A 21,525-nucleotide genomic window follows, 5' to 3' on the forward strand; every position below is an offset into this window, starting at 1 on the left:
AGCTGTCACCCCACAGAGCCAGAGGAGAGACTCTGCCCCACCCCCATCACAAAAATGGAAGCTGAGCAGTCACTAGACTCCTCTGGTTGCCAAGAGCTTCCCAGATCTGGAGTTAGAGGCCTCACTGACCAGCCAGCATGCCTCCCACCAAAAGGAGACTGAGATGCAGCTCACGCAGTAACTATTTCCTCAGCCTTTGTTTAGATGTGGATGTGCACACAGTCCTGACTCCAAACCATCACCCGCCTGACCCCTTTCCAAAAACACCAAATAAGTCAAAGGCCGAGGCACTTAGCTCTGCATAGATATTTTAAATTAATCTGGAAGCAACTTAAAAGGACTGCTTTTCTCCCCAGCTCCAACCCAGCACATTTTCTGTGGCAGCTGGGTCAAGCTTGAGCAGCATTTTCACCACTGACTCAATGTCAAAATATTCCCGGGCTGCCCTTTTCCCATCATCCTTCCCACTCCCTCTGTTTTGGTTTTAATATTCTGTCTCCCTCCCACTCTTGCGCATGCGCATGTGTGCACACACACACTTCTTTATAAGGTATGAGCACACCCCAGACCAAGGATTCTAAACTTGGAGTCCACAGACAGAATTCAGGAATTGTGTACTTAGATGGGGAAAAATTTATTTTCATTAACTTCTAGCTGAATTATATAGTATTCCCTTCCAGCATAAGCCCACAATAGTATTAGCCATACCACACCTGACACCAATAGAAACACACATGTTTCCACATCACATCAGGGTGGCTCCCCTGAAATAGACTTAGGCTTATTACTATGTCAAATTTTTATAGCTATTAGACTTCAAGTAGATCTATTATTTAGCCTGTTAATTAAGTAGTAGTACATGTCACTGTTATTTTTAAAATTTTTAATAACTACAGTTTAAATAATTGTTTTCCATATTTTCACTAATATTATTCTGAGAAGGAATCCATAAGCTTCAACAGAACAAAAAGGTTCATGGCTGATCAAGGTTCAGAGCCCCTGCTGAAGAGTGAGCATTAAAGGTGGGATTTGAACTCTTCTCTAGAATCATCAAGGCATGGATCAGGAGACTGAAGGGCTAAGAGTGGTATTCAGGTAACATGAGGCTGGTTCTGGGAGCAGAGGGACAGTAGGGTTACTAGATAAGAGCCTGGGTGGGCTTTGGAAACAGACTACTGGTGCTATCCAATCAGAAGTGTGTGTTTGGGAAAACCATGCCATCTGAGTTTCTATTTCTTCATCTGTAAAATAGGAAAAATAATGTACTACACAATTCTTGTGAGCATGAATTGAGAAGATACATGTCTGAGAACAATGACTGCTCAGTCGAATGGAAGGGAAGCTCTCCCTACCCAAGGACTTCTGAGGCTAAAGGATGGTTCTAAAAGGGCAGCCCTCCCTACCCAAGGACTTCTGATGCTGCTTATTTTGTTTCTGAGATTGGTATCATCTCTGTCCCATTCAGGCTTCAAATGTCCTTGACATTCAGGGATACTCTGAAGGACCCCAAATCTAGCAGCACTTCTACATAAACCAAAGTCTTCTATTCCCCTCCTGTCCCTGGCTCACTGAAACAGACACCAATGCGAAACTGCAAAGCTTGCCTAACCCAAGGAGAACAGATCTCTAGTAAAAAGGAAGTATTTCAAACCTCCCCAGCATTGGCCATAGGTGTCAAGTACCTGCTTCTGGTTTCACAGCAACTGGCTCCTGACCTGTCTTCTTGTCACTCAGTAAGTGTGCATAGATTCCACGATCCAAGCTGCCCCACCCAAGCAGGACAGGCCACTGGGCAAGGATCCCCGAGGAAGGTCAGGGAAACTCCTTTACATGTCTCTTCCAAAAACTGTTCAAGTGAAGTTAAAAAGTTCTGTTGTAGAAAGGGATCTGTGTTCTTTTAAAAACTACATATATTGATTTTCTTGTGTTCATAAATTATAAGATTAGAAAGCACAAAATTTACAGAGAAATTAACTATAAACATGCTCTATGGATCTCAAGACTATTAACATTGTCATAGATTTCTTCCTGTTATACATAAGTTAGGACTGTAATTATATGGAAAGTTTTATATCTTGATTTTATCAGTTTAAAATACCTAGAGAGGGGTTAGGGATGTAGCTCAGTGGTAGAGTACCTGCCGGGGCACAAGGCCCTGGGTTCCATCCCTAGCACTGCTGAAATAAGTAAATAAAATACCTAGAGATTTTTCAATATAGATTCTTAAAAGACACAAAAGCATCAGATAATGTTTGTAAAATTCATAAGTTACTGAGAGATGCCATGGTATTCCTAAGAACAGGATGGTGCAATAACTATAAGTCACACCCAGAAAACTGATAGAAGAGAGCCTGTTTTACTCTTCTTAAAGGGTATACAATAGGAAACTCTTCTTTCTCCTCTTTAGCTTGAAGAGAAGGTATTTTTGTGTCCTCAGCAAAGACACACTAGATGCCATTTTCTTTTTCACTTTCTCGTATCTTATTTTTTCCTGATAAGGGGAAAGCTTTGAAAATTCACTGTTAGGAAAATGGTGTCTTACTTGAGAAAGTGCTCCAGAAAGAAGAGGTGTGGACAGAGAAGCTGGTGACTAGGGGCTGAGCGGGTACTGGATGCACATCGGGTCTGCCATTGCAGGCAGAAGATCAAAGAACGTTTGATCTTCTTAAGCAGGAAGTGTGAATCAGGCGGTATAGCGATACCAGACTTCAAACTATATTACAGAGCAATAGTAACAAAAACAGCATGGTACTGGTACCAAAACAGGCGGGTGGACCAATGGTACAGAATAGAGGACACAGAAACCAATCCACAAAACTACAACTATCTTATATTTGATAAAGGGTCTAAAAGCATGCAATGGAGGAAGGATAGCATCTTCAACAAATGGTGCTGGGAAAACTGGAAATCCATATGCAACAAAATGAAACTGAATCCCTTTCTCTCGCCATGCACAAAAGTTAATTCAAAATGGATCAAGGAGCTTGATATCAAATCAGAGACGCGCTGTCTGATAGAAGAAAAAGTTGGCTACGATCTACAGTCGGTGGGGTCGGGCTCCAAATTCCTCAATAGGACACCCATAGCACAAAAGTTAATAACTAGAATCAACAAATGGGACTTACTCAAACTAAAAAGTTTTTTCTCAGCAAAAGATACAATAAGAGAGGTAAATAGAGAGCCTACAACCTGGGAACAAATCTTTACTCCTCACACTTCAGATAGAGCCCTAATATCCAGAGTATACAAAGAGCTCAAAAAATTAGACAATAAGAGAACAAACAACCCAATCAACAAATGGGCCAAGGTCCTGAACAGACACTTCTCAGAGGAGGACATACAGTCAATCAACAAGTACATGAAAAAATGCTCACCATCTCTAGCAGTCAGAGAAATGCAAATCAAAACCACCCTAAGATACCATCTCACTCCAGTTAGATTGGCAGCCATTATGAAGTCAAACAACAACAAGTGCTGGCGAGGATGTGGGGAAAAGGGTACACTTGTACATTGCTGGTGGGACTGCAAATTGGTGCAGCCAATTTGGAAAGCAGTATGGAGATTTCTTGGAAAGCTGGGAATGGAGCCACCATTTGACCCAGCTATTCCCCTTCTCGGTCTATTCCCTAAAGACCTAAAAAGAGCATGCTACAGGGACACTGCTACATCGATGTTCATAGCAGCACAATTCACAATAGCTAGACTGTGGAACCAACCTAGATGCCCTTCAATGGATGAATGGATAAAAAAAATGTGGCATTTATACACAATGGAGTATTACTCTGCATTAAAAAATGACAAAATCATAGAATTTACAGGGAAATGGATGGCATTAGAGCAGATTATGCTAAGTGAAGCTAGCCAATCCCTAAAAAACAAATGTCAAATGTCTTCTTTGATATAAGGAGAGTAGCTAAGAACAGAGTAGGGTCGAAGAGCATGAGAAGAAGATTAACATTAAACAGGGATGAGAGGTGGGAGGGAAAGGGAGAGAGAAGGGAAAATGCATGGAAATGGAAGGAGACCCTCAGAGGTATACAAAAGTACATACAAGAGGAAGTGAGGGGAAGGGGAAAAATAATACAAGGGGGACAAACGAATGTCAGTAAAGGGGGCAGAGAGAGAAGAGGGGAGGGGAGGGGAGGGGAGGGGGGATAGTAGAGGATAGGAAAGACAGCAGAATACAACAGACACTAGTATGGCAATATGTAAATCAATGGATGTATAACTGATGTGATTCTGCAATCTGTATATGGGGTAAAAATGGGAGCTCATAACCCACTTGAATCAAATTGTGAAATATGATATATCAAGAACTATGTAATGTTTTGAACAGCCAACAATAAAAAAAAAAAAAAAAAAAAAAGAACGTTAGCTTCCCTATGTGTCAAGACGGCATCACCTGCCTCACAGGGAATGAAGGATTGTGGAGATTAAACAAGACTCCACATGTGAACGTGCTTTGTAAGTAGCAAAGTACATTGCAGGACAATAGTCACTAATTAATGTTACAGTGGCCACTGCTAGTATTGTTGTTTTTGCTGCTCAGCAAGCTTGAAACATCAATTGCAGGCATGCAGAGGGGCAGTGCCTAACAGTGGGTAAGAGCATGGACTCTGCAGCCAGACTGTACTTCAGAGCTTGGGGAATTAACCTCTCAGTTTCTTCACCTGTAAAATGGGATAATGTTAATCCACCTACCTCTAGGAGTTTTGAGAGGATTAAAAGGAATTAATTAACACACAGTGCTTAGAACAGCACCTGGCACATAATAAATACTATAAAAGGGTAAGCCCTACGAATAATCAGTGATCAATGGCCAAATAGATTTACACCAGCTAAAACTAATAGGCACATTTTTAAAAAAGTTTAACAAAATTTCTCCCGTCATTAATCAGAGGTAGATCGGCAACCTCCATCAATTTGCCTAAGCAGCTATGCCCCAGTGCACTACAGCTTCGGCTTGGCCTCCCTTCCTACCTTCTCTGCATCCTGCTCGAAGAGTCGTAGCTGGAAGCACTGGTCCAGCTTGAGCTTGCGCACATGCCACATCTGGTGCAGGTGCTGCCGGGTGGAGTGCAGCTTATCCAGGAGGCTGGTGATCTTGGGCACGAGGCTCTGGAAGTCGGCACTGCCGGGGATACAGTTGCGCCCTGAGAAGCCGTCACTGCAGCGGATGCACTGCAGCAGCCGCTGCCCTTCCCGGTCCAGCTCCTCCACAGGGGCCTTCAGCACCTTTTTCTTGAGCTGCGTGTGCTCGTCAATGAGCCGCCGAGAGCCCTCCACGTCCACGGGGAACTCCTTCCGGGCAAGCATCTCCTGCAGGTCCTCAAGGCGCGAGAGCAGGTGGACCGCGCTGTTGAAGAACTCCTCCAGGGAGAGCCGCAGCTCAATCCACTCCTCGTGGTTGTAGTCCAAGGAGCCATCAAATTCCTCCGTGAGCTGGGAGGGGTCCACCAGCTTTGTGAGGCCCTCCACAGACACCATGCTCGTCTGGAAGAGGCAGACACAGAGTGGGAGTCTCAGTGATGTGGGAAGATGTGGAGAACAGGGAAGACCAGGGCAGAAATAGGCAGGAAGAGGGAAAGGCAAGGGGAAAGGACTAGGTAAGTCCACATAACAATGACCACAGCCTGCCTAGGAAGAGGCAAGTGGGAAACTGTGGGGCCCACCCTTAAGGAGCCACAGGATCCACCAGGGTCAGTGGTTTCACCTGACAGCAGACTGCCTCAATAAGCCTTTCTACCTGCCTACATTCACATCTAAAGAAAGCCTACCTTTGTGATCCTGGTCTCTTCCTTTTCCCTCCTCTCCACCCTGAGTCTACCATATCAGGGCTTCAGATACTAGAAGCAAAAGCTGGAAGGAAAATTGACCCCATGTGTCGGGGTTCAGTTTTCTATAGCTGTAAGACCCAGGCCTGTGCGGCCAGGGCATTATCATGGCTGGGTTAAGCAATGTGGGTCAGTACTTGGTACTTGGATTGCAAAGATTTCATAGTCCATTTTCCTGCATCAAGCTGGGGTCAGCTTTGAGGCTTTCCCTGTCAGACTGGCACAGTGAACAAAACGAGGGCTGGGCAACAGAGGAGAGGTTCCAGGCACTGAGTTTTCTATGCGATTCCTATAAGCTTTTGGAGAACAGAGTGGCGAATGTTTGTTTCAAGGAAGCAGAGTGTCCCCAGCAAATCACAGTGCAGGTAGCCACCCAGTCATCAGTAAATATCTTTTCCTTCCCATAAGGCTTTGGACTTTGCTGCCCTCTGGCAAAGAGGCTATAAAAGAAATATCTGGGTTTGGAGTTCCCCATACTTACTAACTACATGATGAGGCAAGCTATTTAAGCCTCCAGAGCCTCAGTCTCCTCTCTAATGGAGAAAAAATCAGGTTGAGAAGCCTAATCCGAAACCCAAAATTGAAATGGATTTTGGAGCATTCTGGATTTCAGATTTTCAGATTAAGGAGGCTCAAATAGTAAAGTCTATGCAAATATTCCAAAATCTGAAAAACTCTGGAATCTGAAGCACTTCTGGTCCCAAGCATTTCAGATAAGGGGTACTCAACCTGTACTACTTTCCCCATAGAACTTGTTGGGATTAAGTGTGTCAGTGTAAATTCACAGGTGTGGAGTACCTGCTCCAGGCCAATTGGCATTCACCATGATGATCTGATAGCTTCATCATGGCTTGAACCTGTGAAAATAGTTTGTCTTGCTATTCTCTGAGCATTTTCTCTTCTTCCTTTTCCCTCTATCTACCTCCTAAGACACAGGAAGGAGCTACCATAGGAAGGAGGGCTGCTCTGGAATAGTGCTTCTCAAACCTGACTGCTCATTATAATTTCCTGAGAAGGAGTTTGAGGAAACAAACAACTTACCCCTAGAAATTCTTATTTAATTGGACTAGAGCTTGGGCAGGGTAGTTTTTTAAAGCTTCTTGATTCTAATGTGCAGTCAGAATTACAAACCCTGCTACTCTAGATTGTGGCTAGTCAAAGCATGGCCTTTGGACCAGCAGCACTGGTATCACTTGGGCTTTTCAGAAATGCAGAATCTCGGGGCCTGCTCCAGACCTACTTGGTCTTGAAGTAGCAAGATCCCTAGGGGATTTGTGTTCATTAAGCTTTGAGAAACCCTATTCTAGAGGACTTTTCCCTTTGAATTTACCACTCCCAGGAAATCCCCATGATTATACTCACCAGTTATTCATTAAGTATCTGCTGTTGAACAATGCTGTACTCTCATCCCTGTATGTCTTGTTGCCTCAGTCTGTGGTAGGAATTCATTTTTTGCTGTTTCTAAGATAGCATTTACCATTATTTTCCTGAGTGAGAAGTCCTGAGCTATCTTGTCCTGTATCTTTTCTTTAGGAGGCAGAGACAAGTTTGCTGAATTTAGGGTGAAGAAGTTATAGGTGATGGGAGGTGTAGGGCAGCTACACTGAGCAAAAATTTCAAAACTTCCTGAAAATAATATTTTGCGGGGTTGGGGGACATGTACTGGGGATTGAAATCAGGGGCACTCGAGCAGTGAGCCACATCCCCAGCCCTATTTTGTATTTTATTTAGAGTCTCACTGAGTTGCTTAGAGCCTCACTTTTGCTGAGGCTGGCTTTGAATTTGTGAACCACCTGCCTCAGCCTCTGGAGCCATGGGGATTACAGGCATGTGCCAGTGCACCCAGCTGAAAAGAATTATTTTCAGTCTCTTCAGTTTATAAATTCATAAGCTTATTGTTAGCACCTCTGTATAAACAATTTTGGGTTGTATAAACAACCCAAAATATTAAAAGCATTTCCTTACTGGACTCCTAGCATTCAGTAAGGTGCTGGGAGACTATGGTAGTAACTGTTTTTTAAACCCAGACAAACTTCTTTCTATTTACAGAGAGTGAGAACTTCCTCAGTCAAGTGTCAGGATATTGTGCTCAAACTGCAGCCAACTGGGGCCACCACTCCACATACAGGTGTTCCCACTTCTGGGAACAACAGTCTGGAATGGAAATGGCTGAAAGAGTAAAAGTAGTGATGCCTTTACAACCTGCATGTACACATATGTACACACTTCATCCCCTTACAGATGAGAACCAGCATTTTAAATGGGAACAGCTCAAATTTGGCTGGAACAAGGATGTTTAAATCTTTGATTTAATATGATGTGTTGTTATTAATAATTCTCAAGAGATTCTTAAAAATTTGATTATAGAAGTAATGTATAATCCTTAAAAACAATGAAGAAAATAAAAATCACCCATTATCCAGCTACCTAGAATAGACCACTGCTAAACATTTTCACACATCTCAGTATTCTCCATAGTTAGAAAACAAATTCCAAATTACACAGCCCATAGTGTTTTATAACCTGCCTTTTTAAAAACAATATAGCATGAACATTTTGTGATATTTTCTAATTAATATTTTAATGGTTTCATAATATTTGTGTATTAATATTGCCAAAATTAAGTTGGGCTACAACCTATATATGCATGCATATACTAATGTATTACATATATGGATATGTGTATATGTACATATTTATTCATGTAAAATACTATGATGAATGTCTTTGTAGACAATTTTAGGTTTTAATTTTAATAAGCTTTTTTACCTTTTTGTTTAGCCTTTTACTATTGTCATATATGTAAGAAATTTTTTAAAAAAGAATCTTTTCCTAGAGGAAGAATTACTAGATCAACGAACATAAATTTGTAAGAGCTTTTGACACAAATTGCAACTCTGCTTTTATTCCAGTGTCATGCCACCACCATGGGATTGTCCTATAATGCTGTACACTTGGCACCATCTCTTGAACCTCTTGTTCCTACCCAGCCAGGCTCCATCTGATAAGGCCAAGGAGGCCAAGGAATCCTGAATTCTCAGACCTTGACATCTTGGATATTGTAGGGTAATTGGAAAAGGAGAAGAGTGAAAAGAATGAGTGGCAGAGCGGAGGGAAGGGGAGGTAGAAAAGAAGTCAGGTTTACCTCAAAGATGAATTTGGAGCTGCCAAAGTTGGTCTTCTGTTTCTGCCAGAAGTTGTCGGGTTTGATGATGAGGGCCACATGGATCTCAGCTGGAAAGGCTTCCTGTAGCGTTTTGAGGAGGGGCTTGATGAGGTCCCACTTGGAGCCCCGCATGTCAATGATGACGGTGAAGCCACGTTTGCACACGTCCTCACTGTGGGAAGATCAGAGGTCAGGCATGGTCACTCTGGGCACCTGAGACTTTAGAGTCCTCAGGTAGACATGGCAAAGAAGTGCAAGCCTGTAATCTCAACAACTCAGGAGGCTGAGGCAGAAGGATGGTAAGTTCAAGACCAGCATCAGCAACTTAGACTCTAAGCAACTTAGTGAGACCTTGTCTCACAATAAAAAATTAAAAGGATTGGGGATGTAACACAGTGGTAAAGCACCCCTAGGTTCAATCCCCAGTACCAAAAATGAATGAATGAATGAATGAATAGCACATAGACAAAAAGCACCTGGGAACCTGCATTCCCCTTACCCTGTACCAGCATTCCAACCTCATACTGGGTCTCTGACCCAGCTCAAAATGTACTGTCTCCAAAAACCTTTCTAAACTAATCCCACTGACCAATGGTCCTGACATTCAGCCTTCTGCCTGCACTTAGCAAATAATAACTTTCCTTAGAGTCCATTTCCTTGTTGGGATGTCTATCATTTGGATATTCATATTCAATTTTATTTCCCTTTTAATTTGTCTCCTTCTCCTTCCTAGGATGAATCATATTTTCTCCATTTGCATTCAAATTCTCTAAAGACAGAGACACTGCTGACCCTTAAATCTGAGATGGAATATCCTCAGCAGGAATGCTCTTCTTCCCGGTGTGTCCACATCTGTAGAAGACACCACTACTCTTCACTGCTGAAGACAAACTGGGCCACAGAATCCTTTTCAATAAAGGGCTCTAGGATGGTTCCGCCAATTGATTAGGGACAGCACACAAACTACTGATAACATGTATTTGCCATCACTGTTATTTAAGATGTATTACCTGTGGTTCAAAATACATGTCAACTTTACAAAACCAGATTTCTGAGTCATTTCAACCCCTCAGAGAGCAAGGTTGGGGCTGAAGGAACGGGTGGATGCTGAGCTGCTTCTCTGTCTCTTGTTCCCCTACTGAAAGACTTGGGCATGAAAATGTGCAGTTTTAGGATTTGGGGTGGGGATGTGACTCTCAAAATTCAGGACAGCTGAAGTGACAGGGACCATCTTGAAAACCAAGATAGAAGCAGACTAAGTATGTCAAGATGTTGTTCTGTAACATATCCAGTAACAAAGTTTATTTAAATACTTAAACCCTGACTAAAGCTCCTGAAAACAGAAAGCAGAAAATGAAGCTCAAAAGAGCTATCATATCTCACTTTGGGAAGAAAGTCTACGTTTTGGTAGTTAGGGAGTTTTCCTTCTCTTATTTTTGGTTTACTTAACATACCTATTTAATTTGTAAGTCCAAGTAGACTTTGGTGAATTCACATTTCACATAAGTACTAGTGTAGTATTTCCTTAGGGTCTTTCACCTAATTCCCTATTTCCTAGATAATGCTTGTTTAAACCGCTGTGTGTATTAGGAGTCCCTCAGATGTGCCCACCACATAACAGTGGTGGATAGCCACTAGGGATAACACTATAGTTGGAGGATTTAAGCCACAAAAGGGGACAAAAACTTCTTTTCAGCCTTCATTAGTAAATCTCAACCAGTAACAATAATAGAAGAGAGTTTATGTTTTGATTTTATAAAATAAATGGATAGGTTGCAGCTCGTTTAACTGTCGATGTCTCTCTCTCTCTCTCACTCACACACACACACACACACACACACACACACGCTCGAGCTCTCAGTTAGGAAGTTCCCCAGGTGCTGGGATTCTCTCCAGTGGAGAGGAAAGCTGAGACTGTTTCTCCCCAAATTCTGCATCCCAAAGGAAAGGAGTTGCCTCTTCTCCTTCTCTGACACTCAGTGAATCCACAAGTGGCCGAGGTCTTCCATTCATAATGTTCTCTGCCCTGTTGTCTGAAACAATGTGACTTTTGCTTAAATTACAGTATTTATCTCCCATTATAACAGGAATATCTGAAACTACATAAAGCTAAAATATTTAAAAAACCTACATAAGAGATGCTTGTGGTAGGAGTTTATAATACTCTGGCCTATGTCCTCTCAATCATTTTTGTGAATACAGTATTCAGACTACATAGTGGTTTACTTTGCACTGTAACATACAGCTTTTTTCTCATATCTAAAGCTTCTCTGAAACTGTTACACAGTCTTATCATTATTGACTTATAAGAAAATGTATCAACTTTCATCTACCAGCAATGTTTGAAAGTACCCCTTTAACTATATCCTAACCAGCACCGTCACTGAATTTTTAAAATCTTTGTCTATTTCTAAGAAAAAACATTGAATTTTATTTAAATTTGTCTTTGAATACCAGCTATAGTTTATTGGCCCACAATTATTTCTTTTGTGAATCGGTTCATTTATCCATTTTTTCTAGAGAGGTTTCGTGGCTCTTCTCAGTGAGTGAGTTTAGTTTCTCCTGACTCACTTCTGTTGCACACCCACTCACATCAGGTAAGTGGACTGCAAGGTGACTGTGGACTCTGCCCAGCTTTAGAGAAAGGGTCTTATTCATTGCCCTGTTCCTCAGGCTCCATCTGTTATCATATTGTTATGAGATGAGAAATCTATGTCCTCAAAAATGGATACTCAGTGTCACTTCCTATCCTAACATCTAAATGTGGTTGTCAGTAGCAGGTTACACACTATTAACTAACCATTTCTGACAACTGAAAGTAGAAACAAGGTACTAACATTCTCCAGAAAGTTCACACTAACTCAGGCAAGGGAGAAAGAGGCCTAGAGCCTGAATGCTGAGAACTAATCCAATTAGCTTCTTTCTGGGGAAACAGCCGAATCTCCCCAGGTGCTTTTGGTGTGTCTGGTTTCAGGAAAGAGAAATAGATGAGGGAGGGGAGACAACTTTACCACTTGCTTACTCTATGCCAGGGACTATGGGTGATACCATATATTATTTAATTTAATCCTCACAGTAACCTTATAAGTTAGGAATGATTATCTCCATTAGAGAAAAATGAAACTGAAGCACAACATTCACTTAAAGTCATATGACTAGGAAGTGGCCAAGCACAGCAGACTTAAACCCATGCTCAGGTCCCTTTATCACCCATACCCACCACACAAACACTGCGTGTGGCTGTAGTGTTTGGACACAGGCACTGGGGGTCAGCAATGAGGAGATTAGTTGAGGGAGCTCACAAGAGATGAAAGAAGCTAGGGCAAAGGAAGTCCTGGGGAATGACTTCCATTCTGCAATCAGCACAAAATCACAAAACCAAAGAAACAAAAGAAGATGAAGAAAGTTCAAGCATCTCACATTGGTTCAGGCACATGAATAAGAAGCAGAGAATGACACATGCTGCTCTTGGTGCTAGCCCTGTTTGGGGCTCCGGCCTTTCTCTGCACACACCCTGCTGAGGCCATGGAGATCTATGCTACACATCTTCCCCATTTCCCCTTCTAAACCAGGCTTTTAGAACCTGAAATTCTAAAATTCTCAGCCCAAAGGGCCCTTAGCCTACTTCCTGGGTTCATGAACACCTCTTTCCAGGATCCAATCCCCAAGGGCAACTAGCACCACCAGTAGATGTACCCCTAGGCATAGGGGTGGCAATGGGCTATTTGCAAGTACATAACTAGAAAGACGTGTGAGCTGGAGTGTCCACATGCAGGCATGAGGCCCTGCCATGTAGGATAGACTGGGGAGTAGGCAGAGAAGGCAGATGGAGTGCAAGCTGGGGCTGATCCCCCTGTGCTGCTACGCTTTGGCATGGGACTCAGAGGAATCCAACAAGTCTAAATTGAAGATGGCCTCATAGGTTGCTACAAGGATAGATTTTTCAAGGTAGAAGGACAGAGCATGTTTTATTTAACAGTTTGTTAGCTTGATACATTAATTTTAAATATTCAGAGAAAAGGTATATGGGCTTCCTTTTGTTCTCTTGTTCCAAGCACCACAATGTTAAATCAGGTCTTGCAAGAGAAAAGGCTTAGAGGGGCAGCAGGCTTCAAATCAGGACCCACTTGTATGCCAAGGTGGGAGTGCTGGATTTTCCTAAAGGCAATGAGGAACCCCTAAATGTTGTGCCACCAGGTAAGAGACACAATCAGGTACCATGGAAAGAACGCCCTGCAGCTGAGCAGGAGAGTTGATTGGATCAACCCAAAAGAGTGGTGAGAATAGAAGCAGAGAAACTTTCTCCTTTGAGTTCTTGCTAAAATGACTGCTCAGTGAAGTCCTCCCTGATTAAAACTGTTACCGTCATTTGGTACTCCCTGCCCCCTTCTCCCCTAATTTATCATCTCCTTAGCACTTATTACCATCTGGATAATATATTTTATTCATTTGTTGTTCATCTTTCCTTACCAGGAAGTAACCTCAATGAGGGCAGGGATTTTTGTGTTCATTTTACTGCTGGATTCCCAGTGCCATATGGTGCCTGATGCGCAGGAAGACTCAACCCACTGAGGAGGTAGAGGCAGCAGTTCAGGGTGTGGATACTAGAACCAAACTCCCTCCATCTGAACCCAGCTCCACCATTCACTTGTGGCAAATCCCTTATGCACATTACTTTTAATCTCTATGGGCCTCAATTCCCTCACTGTAAAATGTGAATAAGAGTTGTAACTGCCTTAAGGGGCTGCCTTTAAGGTTAAGTTTGTTAATATACAGAAAGCACCCAAATGGTGCCACACAGTCTTTGGTACATTAGTCTTAGCTGCTGCTGATATCCCTCCCAGGGTCCCTTTATTGACCATTTCATTCTCTAGCTCCTTGCATATTGTACCTGTCAGCTTATACCTGCCACTCTCTCTGAAACCTGCCTTTGGCTGATGGCACTATTTCTTCAGCAGAGAGCCAGGCAGTTACCACCCTACCCCAGGGCTGAGAGTGCCTCTCTTATACAGGTGTCATGAAGCCTGACCCCACTTCCTCATGGCAGAGAGACTCTGAAGTGTGATGTATGCTCAGAGTCTGCCCAGGTCCCCAGTGAAGCTACAGCAAGACTCTCTGAGGCCACATCCTTGCTTGGTCCATCTTCTTCCCCATTTTGCTTCTCTTACTCTCTACAAATTTCTCCTGGAAAGCACGCCTTTAATAAATCATCTGCTGCCCCCCCCCCCACCAAAAAAAAAAAAACAACACACATGCACACAGCCTAGGATAGTTATTTTTATTGTATGTTATAAATACTAATATAAAGGATCTATTTTGAACATAGGTGAAATTCTGAAGGCAATTGGATATATGATCTAGAGATGACAAGAGAAACCTGGGCTGCACATTCTGATTTTGGAGTTGCACAGTGCCTGATATTTGAGGAATGAATAAATCCATGAACAGGCGCAAGCTGATGTGCCCAGAAGTGGGTGAGATCACCTGACAGAAATAAAGCAGAGGAAAAGAACCATCTTCTGAGTCAAGGACAGAACTGGCAGGAATATCAATGTTTAAGAGAAGAGAGAAGAAAGGAGATGAGCCTGAGGACAAAACACAGAGGTTAGAGAGAACCAGGGTGGGAGTGAAATCCAAGAAACAAGGGAGGAGAGCTTTTCTAGGAGGAGCTGCAGTAGAGGGGGAGGTCATTATGAGAGCAGAACCACTGCACCTGGCACCTGAGAGGTCCTGGTCCTGGGCGTCAGGGCAGTTTTAGTGGGAAGCGGAGATGGAATTAATGTTGAAGCAGAGAAGCAGTCATGCTAGTTGATCTCTGGGACAATGAAAAAGAAATCAAAGTCAGTAGAGACTGCTTCTGGTGCACTGACAGCCCCTGACCCCCTTTGCCCGACTCCAGAAGCCATGCGGTCTGCCAGGTGCTCCAGGGCTACCTGAGCCTTGCAGGGCTCCCATCCCCAGCCCGCCTCTCTCCTCACTCAGATGGGGCAGTTTTAGGAAACCAATTTATACTGGAACATAACTAACAGGTGGCCCTCCTTTGCCCTTTAAGTGATTGACCTTTTAAAAGATACTTATAAGCCAAATTTTCAGGGGCAGAATTTTGCACTGCGCATGGTGGGGATGGGAGCACAGGAAAGTGGCGTGTGGAGCAGCAGGCCTTCACGTCTGTCTCAAAGGAGAAAGAGAAGTGAGTGTCTCCCTTGCCCACCTGTCCCTGAGAGGGGGACAGAGGGCAGCCATGGCTCCCTCCACCCGCCCTCACCCTGCCCCACTGCTTCCCAGCTGGGGCTTGGTCCTCTGGGCCCCCTTGGTCAGCTTCTCACCCTGAGTGATAAATCACAGTCCCTTCGAACTGAGCCGAGAACTGTTTCATAGACTCTCTAGGGCTCTGGAGCCCGGCAGTCATAAACGTATATTCTGAATGACCGGATGATTGATCAGCTGTTTCTTGTACTCAATTCTAGACCATTTACGCTTTTGTTCATTAAATGTCACCGGGACTGCTTTTGCTCAGCAAGCATGTACTATCTTGAAAAAAGCATTTTCACCACTTTATGTGGATGTTTCTCAAATTTTAGTGACTTTCATTATCACCTAGGATGCTTATTTTAAAATGCTGATTTGGGGGCAACTTCCAAATATTCTGATGAAAAATTGTTTTGAGATGAGGCCCAGGAGTCTCCCCCATCATTCAGACACTTCATCTCTTAGGTGTGTTTGTGAGAGATTAATAATCCTCGTTTTGCTTAAATCAGATGCTAGGATACGCATTGATAAACAGCAGGTCATGTACAACCATATCAGACAGCACAACAATGAAACAAGTTAGAATATTTGCAAGGTGAACCCACTATCCAGTAGCCTGTGGAAAATGTGAGTGAGTTTCTCCCTCCATAGCCTCATATTCTCATTTACTGGAGAATGGAATCATTTATTGCAAGCCTGGGGTTGGGGAGATTTCTGCCCTGGGAGTCAATATCTGTGGTTCTTTTTGCATAGACTGAGCTCCTCCTCACTTGGTCAGGGGAGGCTTTCCCCTAAGGGTGTGGCAGATGCTCTCCCAGTGTGGCTTATTGGACTCAATCACATGCTGCATGAAGATGCATTCCCAGGGTTCCCTCTCCACTGCTAAATGGCCATGAAATCACTGATTTCTGCTCAGTATGTCTGTCTGACAGCTTCATCTCAAACTTCTGGGCAAATCCTGGGTGTGTCTAGGGGTGTCTTAGGTCTGTTCACGTATGTTACCCCTATATTCATCTCTTGACCAAATGGGCTGCTGTGAACTCTGTGGGGACTGGCCCCAGGTCTGATGAATCCAGCTGTGCAGGGCCTCAGTGGGTAAGTGGGTGAGGAACTAATGAACAGGCCTGAGACAACTGACCCTTTTTATTCGTGGTGGCCTCCCATGCCAGAGATCACAGTTTAGCAGCCCACCAGTGAAACACATCCCCAGGTGGCATTATAAGAGGCAGCTGCTGTTGTTGTCATGCTTTCTTGTGTCTTTGAAAGAGGCTTAAACCCTCCACTCTGCAACCCAGTCCCTGCTTGCTCACACACTTCCACAACTTGTTGGTTTTGGCATTTGACTTCTGTCTTGGCTGCCATTACTATCCCAGCCCTGTTTCACACACTCGAAGACTCAATTGCATCAGCTGGGAGAGTAGTGACTAGGGCACCAGTGCCTCAAGCCACAGGTCACTCTGGGTCTTGGACAGGAAGGCTGAGAACCCATTAGTGACAACCCCAGGCCAGGGCTTCGTCCTTGATACAGTCTGGTTTCAGGGAGCCAAGTGCCACTTCCTCTAGTTCCCCTCCCAGTCCCTGCCCCTGGAATCCTTCCCAGGTCCCTGCCAAGCAAAGCTCAAACTATCTCCCTGGATTCTATCCTGGCCACTTTAGTGAGCCACCCTGGATACTCCCAGTGTCTGACCAAAAGACTGGATCCTAATAACTACCTTTTCTTCATCTCTGATCTTCCCTATCTTCTCTGAACTCCTCTATCTAAAACAGGCAACATATTATTCATGCTAAACTAAACTTTGAGAGGTACTTTGCCCTCTCATGCCTTTAGACCTTTGTGCTTGCCCACTGAACCCCATCTTTGCCTAGATAATATTAACTATATTCTAAAGCTCAACTCATAAGCCTCTTCTTCCAAGAAGTCCTCTCCTAAAGATTCACTCCCTTCTGCCCACTCATCCTACACTGGGCTAAGGGCTCTGCCTATGCATGACCATAACCCTGTGTTTACCTGATCAGGGAAGAAACTACAGCCAGGTTCTAGCTATTCAATCTCTATCCCTTCAGAGACTTTATGTAGTTTCCAAAGGAGAACCTAGTTGCGAAGGTACCTAGTAAATAATATGGTGTAACACAAATGCACCATATTATCCATTACTTTATTCATCCAACAAATATTTATTGAGCATTGACTTTTGGGCTGTCCCACTACTAGGCCCTGGGGATATAAATGTGGGCAAGACAAACATGAAGGTTACATTCTGAAAAGAGAGATGGACACAAGAGAGTAGCTAGATAAAGATAAATGTAAGTTATGATATCTTAGGAACTTGTCGGGTGGTCAGGATAGGCTACAGGAGAAGCTGACATTTAAGCAGACACCTAAACTATGTGAAGAAACTAAGAGAACACCAGAAGCCTCAGGCAGAGCAACAGCCTATGCAAAGGCCCTGTAGTGAAAGACAGATAGTGTCCTGGCTACTCCTTGGCTAGGGAGGAGGCAGAAATAGTGATGTTCAGTCAGAAAGCAGGAGACCAACAGCTTCAGGTGGGCCAGAACTCTAAATCTCCAAGACCTCAAAAACCTAAAGTTAAAAAGATATCAACTGAGAGCCAAACCACTGAAACTTGGAGAAGTTCTTTGTATGAAAAAATGGGACATATTCATATGTTAATGATAAAAGCTAACTTGTACTGAGCACCTGGGGCTTTATGTATGGTAAGCATTTTATATGCAATATCTTATTCATCCTTCACAGGTAGAGTTATGGTTATCCCACCCTATAGTTAAGAAAACTGAGGTTCATGAGGTTAAATAACATTCTTAGTCATATAAAAGAAGAAAAATCAGGATTTGAATCTAGGTCTGTTTACTCCAGGATCTGTGTGTGAGAGTACCATGCCATCTTGTCACACAAAGGCAGAGAACATTTGAGCTTGGAGGAACCTTAGTGCTTATGCTTGCTAGTCTTTCACAACCCCACGTTTCAGCCAAGGGCAGCAAGTCCAGAGGAAGGAAGAAACCTGTTTAGCATTTGCTGGGTGTCTTGGACATCTGGGCCAGACATTCAAGTTTCCACTGCTTTTCTCCAGGCTTTTAATTAGGCAATGAACACTCTAGAACTGATAGGAAAAAGCCCTCCTTGAATAAGCAGGCATCCAGTAATCTGGCTTGGCAGCCCAGGATATCCTGGGCGAGTACTAGCACCCCACTTCAGGAATGAGCACCATCCTAATGGTTTCCACTGAGCTTGGGCAGCAGAGACATGGCCTGACCCTTTTTGTCCCAGCTCCTGTGATGCAACCTGAGATTTGCCATTTCTATGAATGTCTAGCAGATTCTCACTAGAAAGAGATGCTGTAATAAATATAATATGGATCCATCCCGATGGTAGGTGTAGGAGCAAAGATCCACGACATGTCCCGCTCCAGCAGATCAATTGAACAGACAAGGATTTCTGCTTACCTCCTTAGTGTGCACTGCTGGGGGCTACTTCACTTGGTGCTAGCTGAGGTTTGCAGAATGTTGGGCTGGGGGTGTCAGAAGCCCAGTGTGGGAGCCCAGGAAGGCCCCTTAGACTAGGATGGAGCAGATTGAACCTTCAAATCAGACCTATTCAATAAATTGTCCAGGGATGGGGACAAATTTAACACTGGAGTAGAAGGCTAGTCTGGTCATTGAGGACCAAGTGTCAGAGAGGAGGGACAAGGCAAGTTAAGGACTCCCCATTAAATAAGGACAGCATAGGCCATGCCACTGTGTTGTTCTAGTCCTACAGGTACAGGCTAGACCAACAGTGCAGGACAATATTGGGGGAGATCTGAAAAAGTCTTACCCATGGCTCCTGGGTTTTATTTTAGTTTTTCAGTACTGGGTATCCTGCATGTGGGGCAAGTGCTCTATCACTGAGCCACACCTCTAGTCCCTTAGGCAGACTTTACCACTAGGAGACTGTTCATAACCAGCACTGACCAGGAAAAGAAGAAAAAATAAATAACTTCAAACAAGTGTTTTTATCACTTTGCTTTTTGTTCTAGCTGTACTGTACCTGTACTTCTTTAAATCTTTTCATAAGCTGAATTCTCAGGTCAGAATTTGAGGAGAAAGAATGGTCCCTGGAGCCAGGAGGAGTATGTCTGTAATCCCAGTGGCTCAGGAGGCTGAGGCAGGAGGATCGTGAGTTCAAGCCAGCCTCAGCAAATTAGCAAGAACCGAAGCGATTTAGCAAGACCCTGCCTCTAAATAAAATACAATAAAACAGTGTTGGGATGTGGCTCAGTGGTTAAGTGCCGCTGGGTTCAATCCCCAGGACAAAAAATAAATAAAAAAGGTCCCTGGAATTCTGAGGAAAAAAATGATTCCCCTGACTCCATTTGTTTTGGAATTCTTATACCTTTCCCAAGTGCATGGAGAACCTCTTCTATAGGATCTCCTGATCCACCTTAACCTGCTTTGGGCTCTGCATTGCTGTTCTAATGGTGTTGGCAGCTCTCTGCTGATTGCCCCACCAGACCACACCCACTTTCTTAAGCAACCAGAAACAAGCAGGTGTTGAAGAAAAGTGTTAAGGACACATTAGCACCTGTTTTGAGCTTTCTAACTGGTATAATCACAAGTGGTAAAAAGAACACCTTGGAAGCAGCCTCCTTGGAGTTTCTACTCTTTTAACAACCCATTATTTTTTTTTTTATTGCCTCCTCTCTTCTGACTTGAGATGTCAGGGCCAGAGTGGGAGGTGGGGCAGTACAAGGGAATGTTTACCCCTCTATCCAAACCCCAATTCCTCCTCTGTGAAGTGGGGAGATTGTGATTAGAAGGCCTGGGGTTGGCCTCAATAGTTGTTTAAAGTTCCCCCTGGTGATTTTAACATACAGCCATGGTTAGGTACCATTAAAGAGCTAGAGCTTGGACATTTGTTTGCCCATTTCCAGGGCTAGGAACTAACCCTGGCCAGTTCCTACCTTTGAGTTTGCCAGAAGCAAACCCAACTGTTGCCCTGGTCAGATACCCAGGAAAACCTAAGCAGAGACCAGATGAGAAAGGTTGGTGTTTTCTACCTCTTTAAAATTGGCTACCCAATGATACCCAAATGAGGCTGTTAAAACAAACAAAACCCTCTGTTACAAAGCAGGGATGTAGCCATTTCTCCCCACCCCCCAAGGCATGGTGAAGTGTTAAATGAGAACACGGGTTCTAGCCAGCATTCCCAGGAGTAGTCATAAAGTGAGATCCAAACCCCTAAAATCACGCAGTAGATCTCTGCATCCATCTCCAATGCCTCTCCTCTTGCCCCATCCACACCTCTCCCTGCCCTCTAGCAGATCCACCCCCTCCTCCTGGCCCTTCAGCTAGGCTCCCATTTCTGGGGAGGCAGGTGGAACCCTCCAGGAAGTTGCCCTCAGGATAGCCTGCATAGGCTTCCTCTGCTCCCTTCTTCCTGTTTCTCCTTAAATAGTCATCACCCTCTTGAAAGCCCGAGCCCTCTGCTTGCAGTGTACACAGGCACATGCACAAACATCCACCAATGCTGGCCATACCATACCTAATGCAAAGTCACTTTCCAGGGCATGACCACTGACTGGACTTCACAAACCAGTTCAGCGCAGGTGACCCTCATCCTGTAACCAGTCTGCCTTCTGTTTGACAGCTAGCCAAAGTTGTTCTGGCCAAGAGAACTGATGAGGGACCCTGGGAACAGCAAGAGATATCAAGGAAAGCAGAAGAGGGTGAGGGGATCAGTGAGGAAGTGCATATTTAGAACTTGAAATGGAACAGGAAGGATTGGCATTGTGGGCTCTGGGTCTTTGCTCAAAATCAGATTTTAAAAAATGCTTTTCCCCTGAATAGCTGTCTTAGAGAATCTGAAAGCTCTGTGTTGATAGAAAAATTCCTTTGCTCTTGACACCAGGGAGGCCCTGACCCCCATGTGCTGCTCTGGGGACCCTACTGGTTCATAGGCTCTGTCCATATCAGAGGTTGCAGAGAGCTCAGGACTGGTACCAGGCTGCAGCAACACCACTAGCTGGTTGGCCCTGGACACAGCACCACACTCCTCTGGACAGGACTCTGCTCTTTCAAAGTGAAGGTGCTGACCTCATAACCTCTATAACTCCTTACTACCTTAAACTCCAGGATTCTAATCCACCTCCTTCCTTTACCTCCAGGTCAGATTTTACCTCTAATAAATGATCTTGGATTAAGTCCAAGTAAGAATTGGTACCCTATTGAGAAACTGATGTGACTCCATTTTTGAGAAACCAGCCTCTACCCCAAGCAAA

At 43.9% G+C, this 21,525-nt stretch overlaps 1 protein-coding gene across 3 annotated transcripts in view; it reads right to left on the reverse strand.

Annotated features, from left to right (window-relative positions):
• Nucleotides 1-21,525, reverse strand: part of LOC114093319 (kalirin) — a 450,305-nt gene that overhangs the window by 232,517 nt on the left and 196,263 nt on the right. For all 3 annotated transcript variants that reach the window (XM_071615264.1, XM_071615263.1, XM_071615265.1), the window contains exons 4-5: nt 8,980-9,172; nt 4,981-5,493 (exon numbers count right to left, since the gene is read on the reverse strand). In XM_071615264.1, the coding sequence (XP_071471365.1) occupies nt 4,981-5,493; nt 8,980-9,172 (706 nt within the window). The remainder of the gene's footprint in view (nt 1-4,980; nt 5,494-8,979; nt 9,173-21,525) is intronic.

Source organism: Marmota flaviventris, chromosome 8, assembly GCF_047511675.1.
Source record: "Marmota flaviventris isolate mMarFla1 chromosome 8, mMarFla1.hap1, whole genome shotgun sequence".
Lineage (NCBI taxonomy): Eukaryota > Metazoa > Chordata > Mammalia > Rodentia > Sciuridae > Marmota > Marmota flaviventris.